General features: G+C 41.2%; 1 protein-coding gene across 1 annotated transcript in view; it reads left to right on the top strand.

Moving 5' to 3' along the window:
- The window catches only part of ACOX3 (acyl-CoA oxidase 3, pristanoyl), a 58,268-nt gene extending 38,397 nt beyond the window's left edge, over positions 1-19,871 (top strand). The window contains 8 exon segments of the mRNA XM_065405067.1: positions 80-200; positions 2,098-2,220; positions 3,077-3,190; positions 11,898-12,013; positions 14,905-15,079; positions 16,022-16,089; positions 16,830-16,916; positions 19,752-19,871. Coding sequence (XP_065261139.1) covers positions 80-200; positions 2,098-2,220; positions 3,077-3,190; positions 11,898-12,013; positions 14,905-15,079; positions 16,022-16,089; positions 16,830-16,916; positions 19,752-19,871 — 924 coding nt within the window.
- The last annotated feature ends 753 nt before the right edge of the window (positions 19,872-20,624 follow it).

The raw sequence follows: 20,624 nt of genomic DNA, 5'->3' as shown, positions 1-20,624 counted from the left end.
TCACCCTTAGCTTTTTGTGTGTACTCTTGAACTTGTTTTGTTTAAAAAAACATTTACCATTAGCTTATTTTTTACAAAGGCTGAAATTGGACGTGAGATTCATGCCTTGTCTACTGGTGGTAAACCACTGGCCTCCTGGACTGCCCAGCAAGCAGCCCAGGAATGTCGAGAAGCTTGTGGAGGACATGGTTACCTGGCCAGTAAGTTACAAACTCCTGAATAGATACAGTCAGTTAAGATTGTTTGCACACATTTCTATCACAGTTTTTGTTGTGTACAGATGTATGCATCAGTGGCAGTAAGTTTTCAAAAGGGCTTTGGCCCCATCTTCCTTTTTACAGATTGTGATGGTGTCCCCAGGGTACAACCTGGAGCTGTCGGACCGCTGTGCCCCCTTAATCCTCCAGCCTGGGCTGTCTCTCACAATGCTATGCCAGTGACAAACAGCCAACCCCTCCAGGTGCTATCATCACTCAGCCATCAGCATGTGGAGACTCACACTCAGCAGTCACCCCAGAAATATACCATCTTTCACTGCTCAAGCCTCCCTTGGACAGTGCAAGTTCATTAATTAGTTTGTCACTCCAGCAAAGGGACGTGCAACAGTCCTTTTAAACCTGAGCTGAGATTTCCCAGGCATTTTAACTAAAACCACACAGTTTTAGGTAAAATATAAAACAGATTTATTAACTACAGAATGATAGATTTTAAATGATATAAGTAGCAGACATAGAGATCAAAGTTGGTTACATAAGAAATAAAAATAGAAACACAGTCTAAATTCTAACTTTAACAGACTACGGCCATGTCTTCATTAGCACTTACGTTGGCAAAACTTTTGTCCATCAGGTGTGGGAAAAAACATCCCCTTGAGTGACATACGTTTTGCTGGCATAAGCGCTCGTGTGCACAGCGCTATGTCAGCGGGAGACCCTCTCCCACCAACAGCTACCGCCGTCCATTGAGCTGGTTTTATTATGTCGACAGGAGAGCTCTCTCCTGTTGGCATAACGCAGCTACACGCATGCTCTTTCAGCCGCACAGCTATATCAGTACCGTGGTGTCACTGTAAGTTTGTAAGTGTAGACATGGCCTAAGCAAGATCTGAATCAAATAGCTCTTCTCACCCTAATACATGTTACAGGCAGCTCACAGTCCTTAATACACAGGCTAGATTCCCTTCCCAGCCTGGGACCAGTCTCCCCGGTTCAAACTCTTTGTCTTCCAGATGCTCTCCCAGGTGTTGAGATGGGGGAGGAGAGAGGCCAAGTGATGATGTCACTGTTCCCCTTTTATACTTTCTTCCAACTGCTAGAAAGATACTTGCTGTGAGGTGGGGGTTAGGTAACCCTCGTTGCATACCTGCCCTCTCTGAGAAGCCTCTGGAAGAGTGGATTCTTCTTGATGGGATATCAACGCCTGTCTAGCCAATGATAGTTGCTCCTTTGTTGCTACTGAAAGGCTAGCTGTGGACATTCCCCACTTCACAACATATTTCAGTAACACATACAGAGCAGTATTTCATAACTTCACATACAATGATAGCACATATAATTCAACAGGATGTTAATGTTCAACAGAGCAAAACTTTTTAAATGATACTTCACAAGGCATTCTTTGTACAAAACATATCATAATCATTTCACAGTGGTGAAGATGGGGGTTCCAGGATGCTACTTTGAGGTACGGAGTGTCACACAGATCCAGTTGGCACATGCAAAATCTGCACCCACAAAATGAATTTCAGGTGCAAAGTGGAATATTTGCACTGGCAATCAGGCAGTTACAACTATCCAGACTGCCCTTGCAGTTCATTTGGAGGAGAAATACAGATGCAGATTTTGCACATGCAGATTGCCCTCATAAAATGGATGTCATGCTTCTGAAAATGTGCCCCTATGTATTTAGTTTTGTAAACAAAGGGTAACTTTTCAGCATCATCTGTTGGTAAGAATAATTATATTGTATTGGAAACCAATTCCGATTTTTTATTTTTTTTTTACTCACAGAATAATTGTTTCCAAGTTCTTTTGACCTATATTTGTATAATGATTGAGTAACATTATGTATTAAAATTTGTGACTTTTCTTTTAAAAGTGAATCGTCTAGGTGATATTCGAAATGACAATGACCCAAACTGCACCTATGAAGGAGACAATAATGTTCTGCTTCAGCAAACCAGCAACTACTTACTGAGCTGGGTGAATGCTAAACACCAAGGTTAGCATGCCGTACTATATCTTGTTTTAGATTTAGTGGTGATTTGGTAACAAGACTAGGAGATAATTTCATACTGACAGAATTTATTTATGTAATCATTATTTGTAGATCATAAATAATGTGCTAGGTACCTTCATAAACAAATGTCTTGATCTCCCTCTCTCTATATTTCTGTTGCATCAATCTCCACAGTATCTGGACCTCATCGTAACTAGTTGTTTTCCATGTTGTAAGTAGGTAGTTTTGAAAAATTAACATGATAAAAAGTAATGTAGGGCTTGATGCTCTATCTGCTAGGGATTCAAACTCCCAAATCCACTGGAAGTCATTGGAAGCTTTCTGCACCGGGGGGAGGGGGCTGTGTGGTCCTTGAAAAATAATATAAAGGCAGTCTATCTCCTATCACCCTTATACGCGTTAAATAGCATCTGAATCCGTGTCAGTCATTCCAAATGAACTATGGTGCTAGGCACTGAGAGTACAGGTTGCAGAATGTTTAGCCTAACTGAATAATTATAATGATAGCATTTTGTTGTTTTCTGGATAAAAGATCACTGGACAAATTGCTGGCACAGATTCTGGCCAACATCTTCCAGGTGTGGAAAACCCATTCATGGGTATTGAATCTACAATCTCCGCTCCACTGGGAGCTTGCAACCAGCCAGGTCAGCTCCTCAGCACTTATTCACCTCTCCTCATTCGGCTGAATCCCCACTAGGCAGTAATAAGCTAAATATTTTGGCATTTCTGCACCTGGCCTATCAAAAAAGAGTAAACCTAGCCCTAGGATAGTGTTTTACCTCAAAATATTCTGACATCGACTTTGTAACAAATCAATTCATCATTGGTATTCCAGATAAAGCTCCTATTGCATCCCCTCTTGGATCAGTAAACTTTTTGGAAGACTGCAATCATATTCTTGGCCAGAAATTCACAGCCTCTAGTGTTGAAGATTGCATGGACTCCTCAGGTAGCCATTTTCTGTTTTCTCAATACAAATAATTATTTTCACTCTGTCCCTTCCCCCCCAGGCAGCTGATTTTTCTTCTCTCTCTTTGTCCGCTCTGTGTTTTTCCACCATCTTTTGTAAGCAGACAGCTTACCTATAAGCATTAGAGATTGAGTGATGCTTCCAAACTCACAGTATTCAAGGGAGCTCAAACTACGGCATATCCTTTTAGACACAACGTCCTGCATCTTGGCAGGGGGTTAGACTAGATGACCCTTGTGGTCCACATCTTCCATAGAATCTCTAGGGATAGTAATTCCATGCTCTAATAAGAATATAACAGTAGGAATCTATTATCGACCACCTGACCAGGACAGTGATAGTGACAATGAAATGCTAAGGGAGATTAGAGGGGCTATCAAAATTAAGAACTCAATAATAATGGGGGATTTCAGTTATCCCCATATTGACTGGGTACATGTCACCTCAGGATGAAATGCAGAGACAAAATTTCTCGATACTTTAAATGACTGCTTCTTAGAGCAGCTGGTACAGGAACCCACAAGGGGAGAGGCAACACTCGATTTAGTCCTGATTGGAGCGCAGGATCTGGTCCAAGAGGTAACTATAACAGGACTGCTTGGAAATAGTGACCATAATATAATAACATTTAACATCCCTGTGGTGGGAAGAACACCTCAACAGCCCAACACTGTGGCATTTAATTTCAGAAAGGGAAACTATGCAAAAATGAGGAGGTTAGTTAAATAGAAATTAAAAGGCACAGTGACTAGAGTGAAATCCCTGCAAGCTGCATGGACGCTTTTCAAAGACACCATAATAGAGGCCCAACTTAAATGTACAGTAAAAGAACTGAAAAAGAGCCACCTTGGCTTAACATCCATGTAAAAGAAGCAGTGAGAGATAAAAAGGCATCTTTTAAAAAGTGGAAGTCAAATCTTAGTGAGGTAAATAGAAAGGAGCATAAACACTGCCAAATTAAGTGTAAAAATGTAATAAGAAAAGCCAAAAAGGAGTTTGAAGAACAGCTAGCCAAAAACTCAAAAGGTATTAGCAAAATGTTTTTAAGTACATCAGAAGCAGGAAGCCTGCTAAACAACTAGTGGGGTCCCTGGACGATCAAGATACAAACGGAGCACTTAAAGACGATAAAGTCATTGTGGAGAAACTAAATAAATTCTTCGCTTCAGTCTTCACGGCTGAGGATGTTAGGGAGATTCCCAAACCTGAGCTGTCTTTTGTAGGTGACAAATCTGAGGAATTGTCACAGATGGAAGTGTCACTAGAGGAGGTTTTGGAATTAATTGATAAACTTAAGAGTAACAAGTCACCGGGACCAGATGACATTCACCCAAGAGTTCTGAAATAACTCAAATGTGAAATTGCAGAACTATTAACTATGGTTTGTAACCTGTCCTTTAAATCAGCTTCTGTACCCAGTGACTGGAAGATAGCTAATGTAACGCCAATATTTAAAAAGGGCTCTAGAGGTGATTCCGGCAATTACAGACCGGTAAGTTTAACATCAGTACTGGGCAAATTAGTTGAAACAATAGTAAAGAATAAAATTGTCAGACACATAGAAGAACATAAATTGTTGGGCAAAAGTCAACATGGTTTCTGTAAAGGGAAATCGTGTCTTACTAATCTATTAGAGTTCTTTGACGGGGTCAACAAACATGTGGACAAGGGGGATCCAGTGGACATAGTGTACTTAGATTTCCAGAAAGCCTTTGACAAGGTCCCTCACCAAAGGCTGTTACGTAAATTAAGTTGTCATGGGATAAGAGGGAAGATCCTTTCATGGATTGAGAACTGGTTAAAAGACCGGGAACAAAGGGTAGGAATACATGGTAAATTTTCAGAATGGAGAGGGGTAACTAGTGGTGTTCCCCAAGGGCCGGTTCTAGGACCAATCCTATTCAACTTATTCATAAATGATCTGGAGAAAGGGGTAAACAGCGAGGTGGCAAAGTTTTCAGATGATACTAAACTGCTCAAGATAGTTAAGACCAAAGCAGACTGTGATGAACTTCAAAAAGATCTCACAAAACTAAGTGATTGGGCAACAAAATGGCAAATGAAATTTAACGTGGATAAATGTAAAGTAATGCACATTGGAAAAAATAACCCCAACTGTACATACAATATGATGGGGGCTAATTTAGCTACAACTAATCAGGAAAGAGATCTTGGAGTCATCATGGATAGTTCTCTGAAGAGGTCCACGCAGTGTGCAGCGACAGTCAAAAAAGCAAACAGGATGTTAGGAATCATTAAAAAAGGGATAGAGAATAAGACGGAGAATATCTTATTGCCCTTATACAAATCCATGGTACGCCCACATCTTGAATACTGCATACAGATGTGGTCTCTTCATCTCAAAAAAGATATATTGGCATTAGAAAAAGTTCAGAGAAGGGCAACTAAAATGATTAGGGGTTTGGAACGGGTCCCATATGAGGAGAGATTAAAGAGGCTAGGACTTTTCAGCTTGGAAAAGAGGAGACTAAGGGGGGATATGATAGAAGTATATAAAATCATGAGTGGTGTGGAGAAAGTGAATAAGGAAAAGTTATTTACTTGTTCCCATAATATAAGAACTAAGGGCCACCAAATGAAACTAATGGGCAACAGGTTTAAAACAAATAAAAGGAAGTTCTTCTTCACACAGTGCACAGTCAACCTGTGGAACTCCTTGCCTGAGGAGGTTGTGAAGGCTAGGACTATAAACAGGGTTTAAAAGAGAACTCGATAAATTCATGGAAGTTAAGTCCATTAATGGCTATTAGCCAGGATGGGTAAGGAATGGTGTCCCTAGCCTCTGTTTGTCAGAGGGTGGAGATGGATGGCAGGAGAAAGATCACTTGATCATTACCTGTTAGGTTCACTCCCTCTGGGGCACCTGGCATTGGCCACTGTCAGTAGTCAGGATACTGGGCTGGATGGACCTTTGGTCTGACCCAGTATGGCCATTCTTATGTTCTTCTAACCCTATGATTCTATGATCCCTAATAAGCAATGTTTTTCCTCTGGTATTTATTATGATATGTGTAGAGCCTTGACTGCAAGAGAACTAGGAGGGTAAACTAATTCAGATTAAAATGTGAATTAACTTGATCGGTTGGGTGTTTTTATTCCTACTTTTGCACAGCTCTTCACCTTTTGGTTTCATTCCAAAGCAAACACACTAAAAACAGGTGCTGTTCTTGTGCTACCTGTGATCTGGGTGGCCGTGAGAAGTGCTGCATCCTTTCAGCCTGCTTTCTAGACAGCAAAGGGAATCAGACAGAGCTGGTTTAAAATTTTCAAATTTTTGATGATTTTTTTTTTTTGGCAAAAATATTTGCTGTTTTTCAGCCAACTTATAGAGTTGGTATTTTTCAAAAATTTAAAGATCCTATACAAAAATGTACAAAGTTTTCTGTATTATTCATCCAGCTCTAGATCTGATAAGCTGACCGCTGAACATTTGAATTCTCACCTGATCCAGTGCTTTTTTCAGTTCAACCATCACTTCTTATAACATATTCTCCGTCAAATTGCATTTTACTATTTATTTATGTTGGGTGATGCACATTGCAATTTACAAGGGACCAAATTTTCATTTCTTAATATGTCTCATTGGCACAAAACGTGCAAACTGAATTCTAGCATAAAATTACTAGACAGAATGGTTTCATGCAATATTGGCTTGCATGTATTCTTCAAGTAAAGTGTTATTTTTGTTCCTCTAAAGTTGTATTTGTTGGTAGTTGTCCTCCGCTATTGTATTGTTTTTAAGAGAGGCCATGTCTACACTACAGAGTTAAGTAGACTTAAGTTACATCGATTATCATAAACTGCTGTAATTACATCGCCTGTGCATGTTCATACAATGCTTCTTGCACCGACAGAGAGAGCAGTGCACTGTGAAAAGCTATCCCACTGTGCAAACCATCACCTTCTCCTGCTAAGAGTTCTGGGAGTTTTCTCCATTCCAAAATTCCAAGGTCTTCCAACTGCATTTCAGGCCATTTTTCAACTGCCCCTGTAAACTTTGCACCTGCCATCTCTGCCTGAAAGCATGGATCCTGCACTGCTCACCAGTCTAGTGATAAGTGTTATAAACTGCTGATCCTGCAGTATTTCATGAGCTGTTGTGTGCCATGGAAAGAAACAATTCAAGATTGATGTTGGTATTCACGGAGCAGCTGCACACGGTGGATTGTCGCTACTGGGCTCAGGAAACAAGCACTGAGTGGTGGGATCAGATTGTAATGCAGATATAGGATGACGTGCAGTGGCTGCAGAACTTTCATATGTGTAAAGCCACCTTCCTTGAACTCTGTGCAGAGCTCATACCCACCCTACAGCCCAAGGACTACAAAATGAGAGCTGCCCTTACTTTTCCTCATTCACCTCCTTATCTGACAGAGGCGCTCCACCGGTGTGTAGGAGCTGGCCCTCAAGGGCACATCTGCAGAAGCAAAAGAAACAATACACAGAGTCAGTATTGTGATTTCACTCATAGTCTTAAATCAGAAAAGCATAAAAGTTACATACGCCTCTTTCTCACTTTTCCTTGGCAAGCACGGCCAGAGCGCTAATCATGGTGAGTTTGACCCGAGGGTGTGTGCGCAAGATGGGACAAAGGATTTGGGTGGTTTCAGAAGGGGATCACTACAAGCGCCTAGTAACACTATTCTGAAAAAAGAGAACTAGATACTAAGCTAAGGGAGTACTTTGCAAGGCAAGCGAGACGGTTCCAACAGTAAGAAAGAACTGAAGGGGGGCTCCCCAGCCGACCTGACAGGAGCTGCTAAGGGAAAAAGTTTCTGACGACCATGCACACGGTGCGCGCACACACCTGATTGGAATGGACGTGAACAACATATCTCGAAGAACAACAATTACAAGAAGATGAGTAACCGTTTTATCTCTATGGAGGATTCCCAGGAGATCCCAGTGTGCATTAACAAACTGTTTTGCAAGACCTCCCCTGCATAGCTGCACAGGGAAATGTGAAGCAGATGCAAACAGTACCTAGGGTTGTTAATTTCAATCCCTTCTCCCACATGCACCATGTAGCAAAATAAAAGACACCTCTACCTTATGCAACCATGCACTATCAAAGTAAAATGAGTACTCATCAGAGCTCCCATCTCCTGCTTCAGGCACACCAGAGCCGGACTGCTGGGACTGGCTAGACCACTCCGGAGTCAAAGAGATCCTGGCTTGCCACGCCATCGGATGAGCCTGTCGCCTGTCCCACATCCTCCTCAGGGCTGACTCCGCTGGCTGCTGCCTCCAGTCCCCCCAAAGTATCCATGGGGCTCTTGGCGGGGGAGGTGGGGGTCACTGCTGAGGATGGTGTGCAGCTCCTTGTAGAAGCAGCATGTTTTTGGTGCCACACCAGAGCAACAGTTGGCCTCCCGTGCCTTCTGGTATGCCTGCCTTAGCTCCCTTATCTTAGCATGGCACTGCTACGTGTCCCTTTTCATCCATGCCACGAGCAATCTGCTCATAGGTGTCAACGTTCCTATGGCTGGATTGGAGCTACGGCTACACATCCTCCTCTCCAAACAGACCCAACAGATCCAGCAACTTCCATTGTACTCCACATGGGAGCCTATTTGCTGCGGAAAGCCAGCATGGTCAACTGGGAAGATGCGATGTGAGCTGTCCACTCTGAGCAAACAAGAAGTGGAATTTCAAAAATTCAGTAAAGTGGGAGGAGCGCATGCCTGAGTATCTTTGCAGAGTAGAAACTGCTTACCAGAGTGGTCATGATGGGCATTGTGGGACACCTCCCAGAAGCCACTTAGGGTAACAAACAAGTGCAGTGTCTACACTGACACTGTGTTGCTGTAACTTTGTCGCAAAAAGCTCTATGTCGCTCGTCGAGGTGGTTTTATTCTGTTGGTGTAGCAGGAGAGTTAAATTGGTGGGAGGAACATTGTTGTGTGTACACCTCCACTGTTTTGTCTATGAAACTGACTTTTGTTGACAAAACGGTGTAGTGTAGACAAGGCCAGGGACTCTTATATGGGCCAGATCTCCGTTTGATGTAATTAGATTACGGCCTTGAAATAGCTTTATAGGGAAAGTGCATGTGAGTTAGAACAGTGGAGAGCAGGGCAACATTTTGAATAGTACAATATGCACAGACAAAGTATGTCACTGTGTAGTAATTGTCTTTGGTTTGGTTGGAAAAAATGGAGAAACAGCGAGAAAAGAGCTTCAGCATTTGTCTGAGTTTTCTCTGGTATAATCAAATTAAGAAAGACAGTACATGCCATTCCCACGATCTTATTGCTGCTATTTACCCGAATTGGCCCCTAGGGGGAAATTAGAGGGAATTCGATCTATATGAGGATTTAAGACAAAAGTGAGTCTATGAAACTGAGAACTTATTGTGGGCAGAAATTTAACCATAATTTATAGATGTCATTAACAGGCAATCTGCTTGTTTCCTGGAATCCAAAATAACTGCTTCAGTGCTCAGCTAATTGAATGAAGAAATGCTGGGATTACTGAAGTCTCGGTAATGATGCAGAGCTCCAAGTGAGATAATGCCTCAATAGTTATGACAAAAACTTAACATCTGACTAGCTTCAAAATGCAAAGGCTTAGAAGAAAGACTTGCTGAAATGATTGTTTGTTTTGTCTTTGTGGTAAATCTCAAGCTTCTGACATGCTGGACAGCACAAACTAATAACTAAGCACATTTCTGTCTCCTCAATTAATACCTACCAAAGCAGCCAAATCACAGTTGGAAAAAAAACTAAATCTGTTCATCTGTATTAATTTTCTATTAGAAGTAATTTAATAGCACTGGACTAAGTCTCTGACTAGGATTTAGGCCACCAGGATTTAGCCAAGGGTATGTCTACACTACCCGCTGGATCGGCGGGTAGTGATCCATCTATCGGGGATCGATTTATCACGTCTAGTGTAGATGCGATAAATCGATCCCCGATCGCTCTGCCGTCGACTCCTGTACTCCACCGCGGCAAGAGGTGGAAGCGGAGTCGATGGGGGAGCGGCAGCAGTCGACCCCGCGCTGTGAGGACGCGAGGTAAGTCGACCTAAGATACGTCAACTTCAGCTACGCTATTCTCGTAGCTGAAGTTGCGTATTTTAGATCGATCCCCCCGCCTAGTGTAGACTAGGCCCAAGAATCATAGAGATGTAGAACTGGAAGGGACCTTGAGAGGTTATCTAGTAGTCGTCCCCATACTGAGGTAGGACCAAGTGTACCTACACCATTCCTAACAGGTGTATTTCTAACCTGTTCTTAAAAGCCTCCAATGACAGGGATTCCACTACCTCCCTTAGTAACTTATTCCAGTACTTAACTATCCTTATATAGTTAGAAAGTGTGTCCTGATACCTAACCTAAATCTCCCTTGCTACAGATTAAGCACATTACTTCTTGTCCTACCTTCACTGGACATGGAGAATAATTGATCACCATCCTCTTTATAATAGTCCGTAATATATTTGAAGATGGTTATAAAGTGCCCCCTCAGTCTTCTTTTTCTTAACACTAAACATGCCCGTATGTACTCTGTAATACCTGCTTCCCTAATAATCCCAGAGTGCTTTAAAAATTTAACAAGCTGATCTGCAGTGGTTACTTCACTTGCCACTTAAATACAGCCACATATGGGTGGAACATGGTAACAGTTTAATGGCATATACCGTCACGCCACAACTTTTGAGGGCTCAATCCACAAGGTGTTGGCTATCCTCAATGCAAGGAGATACACAGTACCTTTCAGGATTGAGCTTTAGAAGAGGAAGAGAAAATACCTTACATGATTGAACCAGTAGGGAGGCAGAATATAAATAATAAACTGAGAATTTGACTCTGTTACAGGAAACAACCCATTCTTGTGAAAAGTGTCATGGGACATTTAATGAATGTATGTGGCCAAGACCTTGTTTGTTCTTATTTCAAAGACTATGGTCAGGATTCTCTTGGCAACTTTGCCCCAGTCAGGCACTTCAAAGTTGCTGTTTTGTGGCAGTGGGTTGCCAGCAGAGCATTCCCCTAGCAAAGGGCAACTCTCCAGTGGTCACAAGCTGGTGGAGGTGGCATAGCTCCTCCTGTGAAAGCTGCCCACACCCACCTCCAGGATGTGGGAGGAAGGATGGTGAAGGCTGAAAGCAGGGAAGGGTCATGGCAGAGTGGAGCTTTGCTATGCCTGCCCTCCACTGGCAGGGCATTCAGGGATAAGGTCCATTCAGGAACCTTACATCAGTGGGATAAGTTAGAGCAGCTCCTTATGCTAGGGTCAGGTTGTAGAGGAAAAGGTTCACAACTGGCTCCCTGACAACTTTCCCTCTGCCCTGCAATTAGCAGAATTTGGCCACAAGGGAGAATCTACTCCAACATCTCCAGCAACACAGGTTCCCCTTGGTTAAGCGTCGGCTCAGAGAGAATAGAATCACTTCCTGCAGTGCTTAGGTGTTCCTCAAAGGTTCTTGTCCAAGGAATAACACTGCCCAACACTGTTTGGTTGAATATTTTTGATGCAATGGCTGCAGGAGATTTTAATTGATTTATGTAAGTCTCTAAGAGGAATCCAGTATCCATCCCAAATAACATGAGTTTAGAATAAAGTCAGTTCTGTTTGTGATTACTAGTAATGGGAGCACCAACATGCAATATTTCAGTTTTCCTCTCTTTACCATATGGAAAATTTCTTCTGTCTTGCAGTTCCATTAGCTGCATATAAATGGCTGGTTTGTTACCTGCTCCGAGAAAGTGTCCTGAAATTGAGCCACGAGAAACAGTCTGGGAGTAGTGATTTTGAAGCAAGAAACAACAGTCAGGTAACAATTTATTCAGAGTCCTATCTTATTTACTGTCTATTTTCCTCCAAGTTTGCCAGATCTTGTTTGCTTTATCCTTCTGTCATTCATAAAGCAGCAAATCATAGTAACTAATAAAAATGTATTCCCATCCATGTGCGTTGTATTAAAGGAGGACAACTATGATCAGTAAAATCTTTCAAAACATAGTTTCCTTCAGAACCGTGCAGACATAGTTGTGTAATAAATTCAAATTAATCTTAATTATTAACTCTTTTGAAGATTATATCTACTACTATTAAATCCACTACCGCTCCTAATTAGTACATCTACATCTGCTTATTATGCTGCGCTTGTGGCCAAATACATACTGTAGGAAAGAATCCTGTTCTGGCAGGTAGATGGACTAGATGACCTAATAGGTCTTTTCCATCTCTAATGTCTATAATTCAAATGCAGAACCCTCATGACAGATACCAGACTGACAGTATTGGAAAGTGAAAAGGAAACATTGACAGTCATACTACGAGTGGATCCACTGTCCCCTAACAAGATTTTAACAGCCAAGGAGGGCATGGCTCCAAATCACAGCTTGCAGCACTTCCCCATCCATCTCTATCCTCAGTGAGCAAAACTGGCTGGAACCCAAAGCACAGAATTCTTGGCATTTGTCACTCCTGAGGGGGATCTGCTGCTCTGGAGGCAGCCAATCTTACCGACCTTACCTGCAAACTACATTGAAAACTTGCAACAAGAAACACTCAACTCTGTATCCAAGTAGAGAAGACCTGGCTTCACCCAGGCTTCCACCACCCAGGATAGCTCTGCTGGTTGGGACTTTGCAAAAGCTATGGTAGAAGTAACCACCATCAGAGCCTTCATCAGAGCAACAGCTTAGAATAAGAAAGAAATGTCTACTTTGCTGGGTCAGTATCAGATTGTGAACAACATGTCCCCTGTCTGGCACTTACTACTGACGGCAGCATAAATACAACTATGATTCCATCTGGTACGGCCCATTACCCAATGACTACGCCCCTTTAGGAATGTGGTGCATAGCCAAGTGTGTTATGAAGCTGAGCAATATAGAGGTACCCTGCCCTACTTCTTCCTTGTATTCATTAGGCTCTCTTCCCTCCCTACAATGCTTGTGCAGCACAGGGGAGGATTTTTCTTGTAAATAATGTGCCTTAAATACATCTGAAAATGATTAGCATGCTGGGAGACCTTTGTAGATTTGATTTAAAAACACTAGGGCGTGAAGAAGCACTTTCTGTCAACCTCTTGGTAGAGAAATGATGTAGTGTTCAGTCATGCTGCAGGAGATCTGGGGCAGATTCCTCGCCTATCCCTGGGCTATTGTGAGTTGAGAGTTCACTGAAGACAGGGGAGGGAATGCTTTGTATCACTCATCTGTGATGTCTCATGCTGGCTGAACAGGATTAACGGGCTCAGAAGGGAGTCCTGTCCATTTGTTCTCAGCCACAAGGTTAATGGGAAAAATGCAGGACTACAAGACTGGGTTTATAAAGTAGGAAGAAGTGGGGGGAGGAGGGAACTCATTCACAGGGCTCCAACAGGGATATTGAGAGACATTTGATCGTGACTAGAGAATTGGTCTAATCACGAAATTCTGATTTAAATTCAGGTCCAACCATTGAGGGTGAAAAAATCTCTCTCCCCTCCCAAAGTTTTATGGGTGTTCAGATGTGGATTTTGTTGTTCAAACTTATCTCTGGTTGTGACACTGATCAAGGGTGCTATTGAAGAACTATACAAAGAGAGTGGAATTATTTGGAATAGGATTTTGTTTTTTTAAATATCCTGTCTATGGCAGTGATTTAAAAGAAACCCAACCAACTGTGATTTACTGAACATAGAACAAATCCAACAAGTTGAATAATACAAAATTAATGCCTGTAGGAAACAATTGAGAGCAGTGTAAAACTGTTATAACACAAACAGCTTCCTATTCAGCTCTCAAATACATATTCATTCATATAACAACCTGTTTCAAATTTAAATGGTATTCCAGTTCAATTGGATATGTAAAGGCTACCAAATCTTCCTGTGGAAATACTCAGTCCCTATATTTTTATCCCGTGTATTAAAAATATTGTAAGAGGTAGTGATTTTTTTTTACCTTGCTAATAGGGTAAGAGCAAAGGGTTAGTTGTCTCATTCTTTCAAACAACATTAGAGTCAATGGGGACTAGTAAGCACTAGGTCCGATAATGTTTATAGGATCAGACCCTTCCTTTTCCTATAATTTAGTAGAAAATTCTATCCCTGCTATAGAATTCCATAAGATGGTTTAAAAAATATGTATAAAAAGAAGAGCAGTCTCTATTCAGTACTATAGATTTTAGAATAATTTCTATAGAACCCTACTGGTATCATTCATATTAATTTCTATAGCATTTTCTATTAGGGCTCAATGGGCATTAACAAGACCTTGGACCTGATTCTCAACTGTCTTCCACCTTCTGTAGTCATTTACATCTGTACAAAGTGGGTGCGAAATGCTGCCAGATCAGAACGGTTGCATATTATACATCAGTTTTGCCCTGACTTTGGACAGGTAGAAGTGACTGTCCAAGTTGGGAGGTGGTGGAGAATTAGGAACCTTATTTCCAGTTGCGGTAGATATGTCCATTGCCTTTCTGAAAAACCTAAAATTGTCCCTAGCCAAACAGACATTTGAAATGCACAATTTGAAAGCACTTGCCTAGGCGCACACTTCCCAGAGAGTCTTGTTTATTCGTTAAAACTTCAGGGGGATTGTCAACTGGTGTAAATCGGCATAACTCCATTAACTTCAATGTTGCCATGCCATTTTATAGCAGCTGAGGATCTGGCCCTTTTGTGTTTTGTTTGTCAACATGTTATTTAATCCTTTTCTATTTCTTAAGGTATACTACTGTCGTTCGTTAGCCATCGCTTTCATCGAGGAAACAGTCTTACAAAGGTATCACGAATACACTCATGATCCCGACACACCATCTACACTCCAGCCTGTGCTAAAGCATCTTAGTGCTCTGTATGGACTGTGGTCTTTAAGTAAACACATGGCCGTGCTCTACCAAGGTGAGATCAAATCTATCTTCAGCGGGGATCACTTTTTTAAAAGCCCTAATTGTAACCTTCATTTTTTCTATACAGTGCATTGCACTTTGGCAGGGAGAGAGAGAATCTTGACTGGAGTATATGATAGAACATTTAGTTATTGCCTGTGTAATGCAACATTACTGGGTAGGCTGTCAGAAGCAGGGATTCAGCTCTGGATCTAGAAGAGTCAGCCTCTGTTAGCTAACCTAAAAGCCTCAGCTCTGTTAGCACAAGGGCTGTAGTGAACTTATACACCTCTGTGAGATCCAGCCCCTGCGGGAGGGGTGATATCTAGCCATACTGCAAGTGCGGCTTTGTCTACACTAGCATGCTGTGCTGTAACTGTCCCATGTGGACACTGCTGGTGCAAACTAAAAGGTACTTAGTTTGCATTAACATAGTTCTCTTTCAAATAGGACTATGTTAATGTGAACTAGGAACCTTTTAGTTCATGCCCACAGTGTCCACCCGGGGCAGTTACAGCGCAGCATGCTAATGCATGCTCTGATTCACACACCGTGGGGCCGTGGACAAGCCTTGTGACTTACACATGTAAAAGGCTCCTGGTGGCGAGTTTTTAAAGTCTGCCTCTTGAGTGAGAAAGTCATCACAACTCTCACAGGAGGCTATATTTCACCTTCATAAATACTGAAGAGATTTATAAAACCATGCCATTGGTAAAAGGAATATACACCTCTACCCCAATATAACACGAATTCGGATATAATGCAGTAAAGCAGTGCTCCGGGGGGAGGGGCGGGGCTGCGCACTCCGGTGGATCAAAGCAAGTTCGATATAATGTGGTTTCACCTATAATGCGGTAAGATTTTTTGGCTCCCGAGGACAGCGTTATATCGGGGTAGAGGTGTATCAACATAATCCTAACTTCACCATTTAATTTCATTGTAACTATATTTGCAGGTGGATATGTTTCAGGTGAACAGCCTGGTAGATTCATACAGCATGCTATTCTGGAGCTTTGTTCCAAGGTAAGTCTCTAACATCATTTTGGTGTGGATAGACAGCAACACAACATGCCAGTAACGGAAGAAAGACATACCACTTACTCTGCACTTCAAGAGATTACCAGGATGCTATCCTATTTGCAGTTGAATAGCCTGTTTAAAAAAGGGAAGGCTAGTAGCATTGGATCAAATCCTGAGTATTCTACAAGAGCTCAAAGAAAGTAATATTTCATATTTTGAGGGGAAATTCTTGGAAGAAGATGCTCTGGATTTCATCTGAAGTAATGTGTTTATTGGATGATATGGGAGGCCAATAAAACACTTGAGAGCAGCAATGCCATTCTATTTATTTCATTATCATCTCTGCTCATAAATATTATCTGTGTTATTTTTTTCTCAACCCGTAGCTTTTCAAGCTAGCACACATTTTGACCAGGCAAAATATGAATTGTAAAGAAGAAGAATCTGGAAATTGTATGTTAATGAATGAGCTGTGTGTTAATCAGTTTGTATAGACATACACAGTACTGCCTAGATGAAAATAAAATTTAATGCTTTTAAGGAAAGCATGGAAAACTTCTAAAATACCGAGTTGGGTCTTTTTTTTTTTTTTTTAATTGCTCTGGAAGAAAGACAAAAATAGTGTGAATAGAGAGTGTATTGATAGTGGATTGGCTGGTGGCTTCCAGCACTGCTTTGTTGTTCGTAGGTAACCATAGAAATCTAGAAGAGCTGCCAAATTTATGCTTTTTGTTTTTAAACAGTTGAAAGATGATGCAGTTGCCTTGGTGGATGTCATTGCACCTCCTGACTTCATTCTGAACTCACCCATTGGCAGAGCTGATGGAGAGGTAAAGAGAAGCCTTCCTGTGTTTGTAAAGCTAATAATTAAAAAGGCATTTATGTAACTGGATAAATTATCATAGCTTCTTTGACTTCAATGGGGCTATGACAATTTGGACTAGCTGAGAATATGCTCCAGTATATGGGGAAGTCACATGCTACTGTTCAGAATGTATTGCTTTGGTAGAAATCTGTGCATACCCTGGATTGAAGAAGCTACTGTACATCCCATAAGATCTCTTTTCTAGATATTTTAATATTTGGAGGGCCTCCAACATCCTTCTAACTTTTCCAGCCCTTCTGATTCCCAAACTCATTGAGTCTGGTTCTCTGTTACTGTCTTCTTGTTCCATGATGCTGTACCTATGCACATAGACCCCGAAAGTGGACTGGTCTTTTTTACTTCTCTATCACTTTGCCCAGCATAGTCTAATTTGCCATCCATTATCACCCTAAGAGTAAAATTCTGGCCCCTTTGAAGTCAATAGCAAAACTCCGATTGATTGTAATGGAGCTAGATTTTCATCCTAGGTTGTTGTTTCTGTTTAGTTCTGTTGCTATTTCAAATTATTGTCTCAGCAGATGTAATAGCTTTCACTTTACCAGTTTGAATCTTGTGTTTTTATTCCTTGCCCATATTTCTAACCTTTCTAGGAATGATTACTCTGACCTCACTGGTGCTCACAACACCCTCATTTTAGTGTTATCTGTGAATGTAATTTACCCTTTTTTCCCGATTTTTAATGAAAATGTCTAATATGAGAGCAAAGTGAAATTAAAACTTGTTCCAATTAAGAATTGTTATGGTCACGGCCTAAAAACAGAGAAATTACATTGCAACCTTCCAGAAAGATCTAACACTACTTTATTTCTTAAAACCCAGAACCTTAACACACAAGAACCAAAAACAGACACAATGTGGGGCTGCTCCCTAAGGGTACGTCTACACTGCAGGATTCTTTCAGCAATGTGTAGTGTACGTACATGCATAGCCCTCCTAGCACAGACAGAAATAGCAGTATAGACTGTGAGACATGGAGTAAACAAGTAAAAGCATGCGGGAAGGGTGTAGGAATGTACCCAGAGTACATACACTACATGCTCTCTGCTCACTCATGCCATGCATCTGTCAGCGTGGAGTCTTGTTGCATCCCTCCGTAGGCAAAGACTCCAGCAGCAGGAAAAGGCCCCAGCAACTCCCTGCCACTGGAGCCCTTCCCTGCCACAGGGAAAGACTCCAGCAGGGAAAGTCTCTGGCAGTGGGGGACGCAACAGGGAAAACACTCATCCTTTCCCTGCTGCCTCCTTCCTGCCAGAGCCTTTCACTGACACATGTAGCTATATACCGAAGTGTGGCCGCAGCCTGCTTTAAACTGCAGCATGTAGCTACACATACACTACATGCTGCCGAAATTGGTGTGTGGTATAGATGCCAAAGATGCACAACTCACCCCACCTTTCTCTAGGCTGGCTCTTGGCAGACTGACAGCAGAGGATCCAGACTCCATGCTCAGAGCTCCCTAGCCTGCAAACAGGACCAAGAAATCCCTTAGGATTTGAAGGCGACAGCTTGTAATTTCTACAGTTTTCAATACCCCGCAAGAATGATATTAACAGAAAGTGTGTCATGAGAGAATCACATTTATTCAATGAGAGTATATAACATGATGTCCGGAAGTGTCTTGTGATGGATTGAGACAGCCCTTAGCTTGCAAAGTAACAGATACACTTACAGACCAGAAATAATGATAAACACCGCCACCACTGTGCTTTACACCATTATTGGGAGGATCTCAAAGAATTTTACAAACATTAATTAACTGAGCCTCAAACCAATTTGGTTTAAAAAAAAGTGTCAGCAATTGCGTGGTCAAAATTTCACACTTGCATGTCTGCTTTTAGGTACTCAAATTCCTATTTGGGCACCTAAATCAGTGATCTGATTTTCATACATGTAGGACCAAAGCCTCAGCTAGTGTAAATTTGTGTAGCACCACTGAAGTCATTGAAGCTATTGTGATTGACACCAGGTGAGAATCTGGTCTCCCTCACCTCCTCCCATTTTTCTAGGATGGTATTAAAAAGTTTAAATTAACTGTGAAATATTTCCAAATAGCAAAAGGTGTAACCTGACTAGTGCTCAACAGATCTACACTATTAAAGTGGCCTTTTGCAGAATTTATTTCCCATTTAATGCTTTTAGCTGGGCTGTATAAAATAAGTTGGGAAAGACTGATGAATTAACAATGTGCTGATGGGAGAGGAATTTCTGATGCTCAAACAGAAGTGTTCACATCTGGGAGAAAAATTCTGTAACTTGCCAAAAACATATAGAAAGAAGGGTAAAAACAGAGTATTTTCAGCTATAACTTCCAGAGGCATGGACATTCCGACAAACACAGCTTCATTTCATCTTTCCTCTATGAACTGTGCTTGTTGAGATAACTGAAATAAAGATGGAATTTAAAAAAAAATCACCAGGAAAATTAAGTAGAAATCAAGAACTCTAGAGTTTTCACTGTTTTTCTTTTGCTTCATGATTGTTTTATAGCAGTTAAAAAGTTAAAAGGGCAGATCCTTAGGTGGCACAAATCAGCCTCACTCAACTAAGTCAACGGGGCTAGTCCAGTTTACCCCAGCTGAAGATCTGATCTCAAATGTGTTTTGTTCTTGCTTTCATGTAATTATGCACTTTATTTTGTGCTTATTCCTTGTGCTTGTTCTGTATTCCTAGAAATACAGTTGCAATTCCATTTCAGTTGGTTTTATTTGAATTGTTTAAACTTTTGTGAAATTTAAATGATTTTCTGCTTATGTTAATCTACATTTTTCTTCTTTTGCAGCTGTATAAAAATCTGTGGACAATAGTCCTTCAAGGCAGCAAGGTGCTGGAGAGACCATCATGGTGGGCAGAATTTTGTGTTAATAAACCCCTTGTCGGCAAGCTGAGGTCGAGGATGTAAATCAAACATGTAAGAGTGGCCCAGTAGGGCAACGATTGATAACATATTTCAGACACAGAGGAAGGAGCACATATTTAAAATGAAGGAGATTTCATACAGAAGATGCCAAGAGATAGAATGAGTTTGAAATCAGATATGACCCAATCTTAAGGACTGTTGACATAATGGCAAGAACAGTGCAACACATCTGCATGTGGTTCATAGTAATCATGCTAATGTTAATCAGTCGCAGATTAAAAGAAAAAAGTCTCATTAAAGTTAATTGCTTCTCACAGTTTCAGTACATATAAAACTAAATATTACTTTCATCAGTGTCCTGTCAGCAAATAGGGTCTAAAAGTCTTGTAATTGCTGGCATGCTACAGAAGTTAAACATTCAAAAAAGTCTACCTTGAACTATGAACAGACAGGCCAGTTTTACTTTTTCAAGTTTCTGGGAGAGTATTAGCAAAGCAAAGGGGTATTTAGAACACGGCAGGATTTTCAGTGGGGATAAACTTAGGATAGCATCACTGGAATTGAGTAAGTGAGTTTCTTTGAAGTCCATGAAGCTACTCTGCTTTACACTATCTGTTCCACAACGTTTAAAATAGTTGATTGTTCTTTCAACGCAAGAGATGTGATAAATTGACTTCCAGTTTGAGGTTTTGATTAATCCTCAAGTTTTGTATCACTGTAGATATAACTAGTTCAAAGTTTCTCATTCACTTGTCATTGTTATATTAATTTATGGTAACGCAAATGTAAAATGAT

This window comes from Emys orbicularis, chromosome 5 (genome assembly GCF_028017835.1).
Source record: "Emys orbicularis isolate rEmyOrb1 chromosome 5, rEmyOrb1.hap1, whole genome shotgun sequence".
NCBI lineage: Eukaryota > Metazoa > Chordata > Testudines > Emydidae > Emys > Emys orbicularis.
The sequence above is the reverse complement of the archived record's forward strand: the minus strand, read 5'-3'. Positions and strand labels throughout refer to the sequence as shown.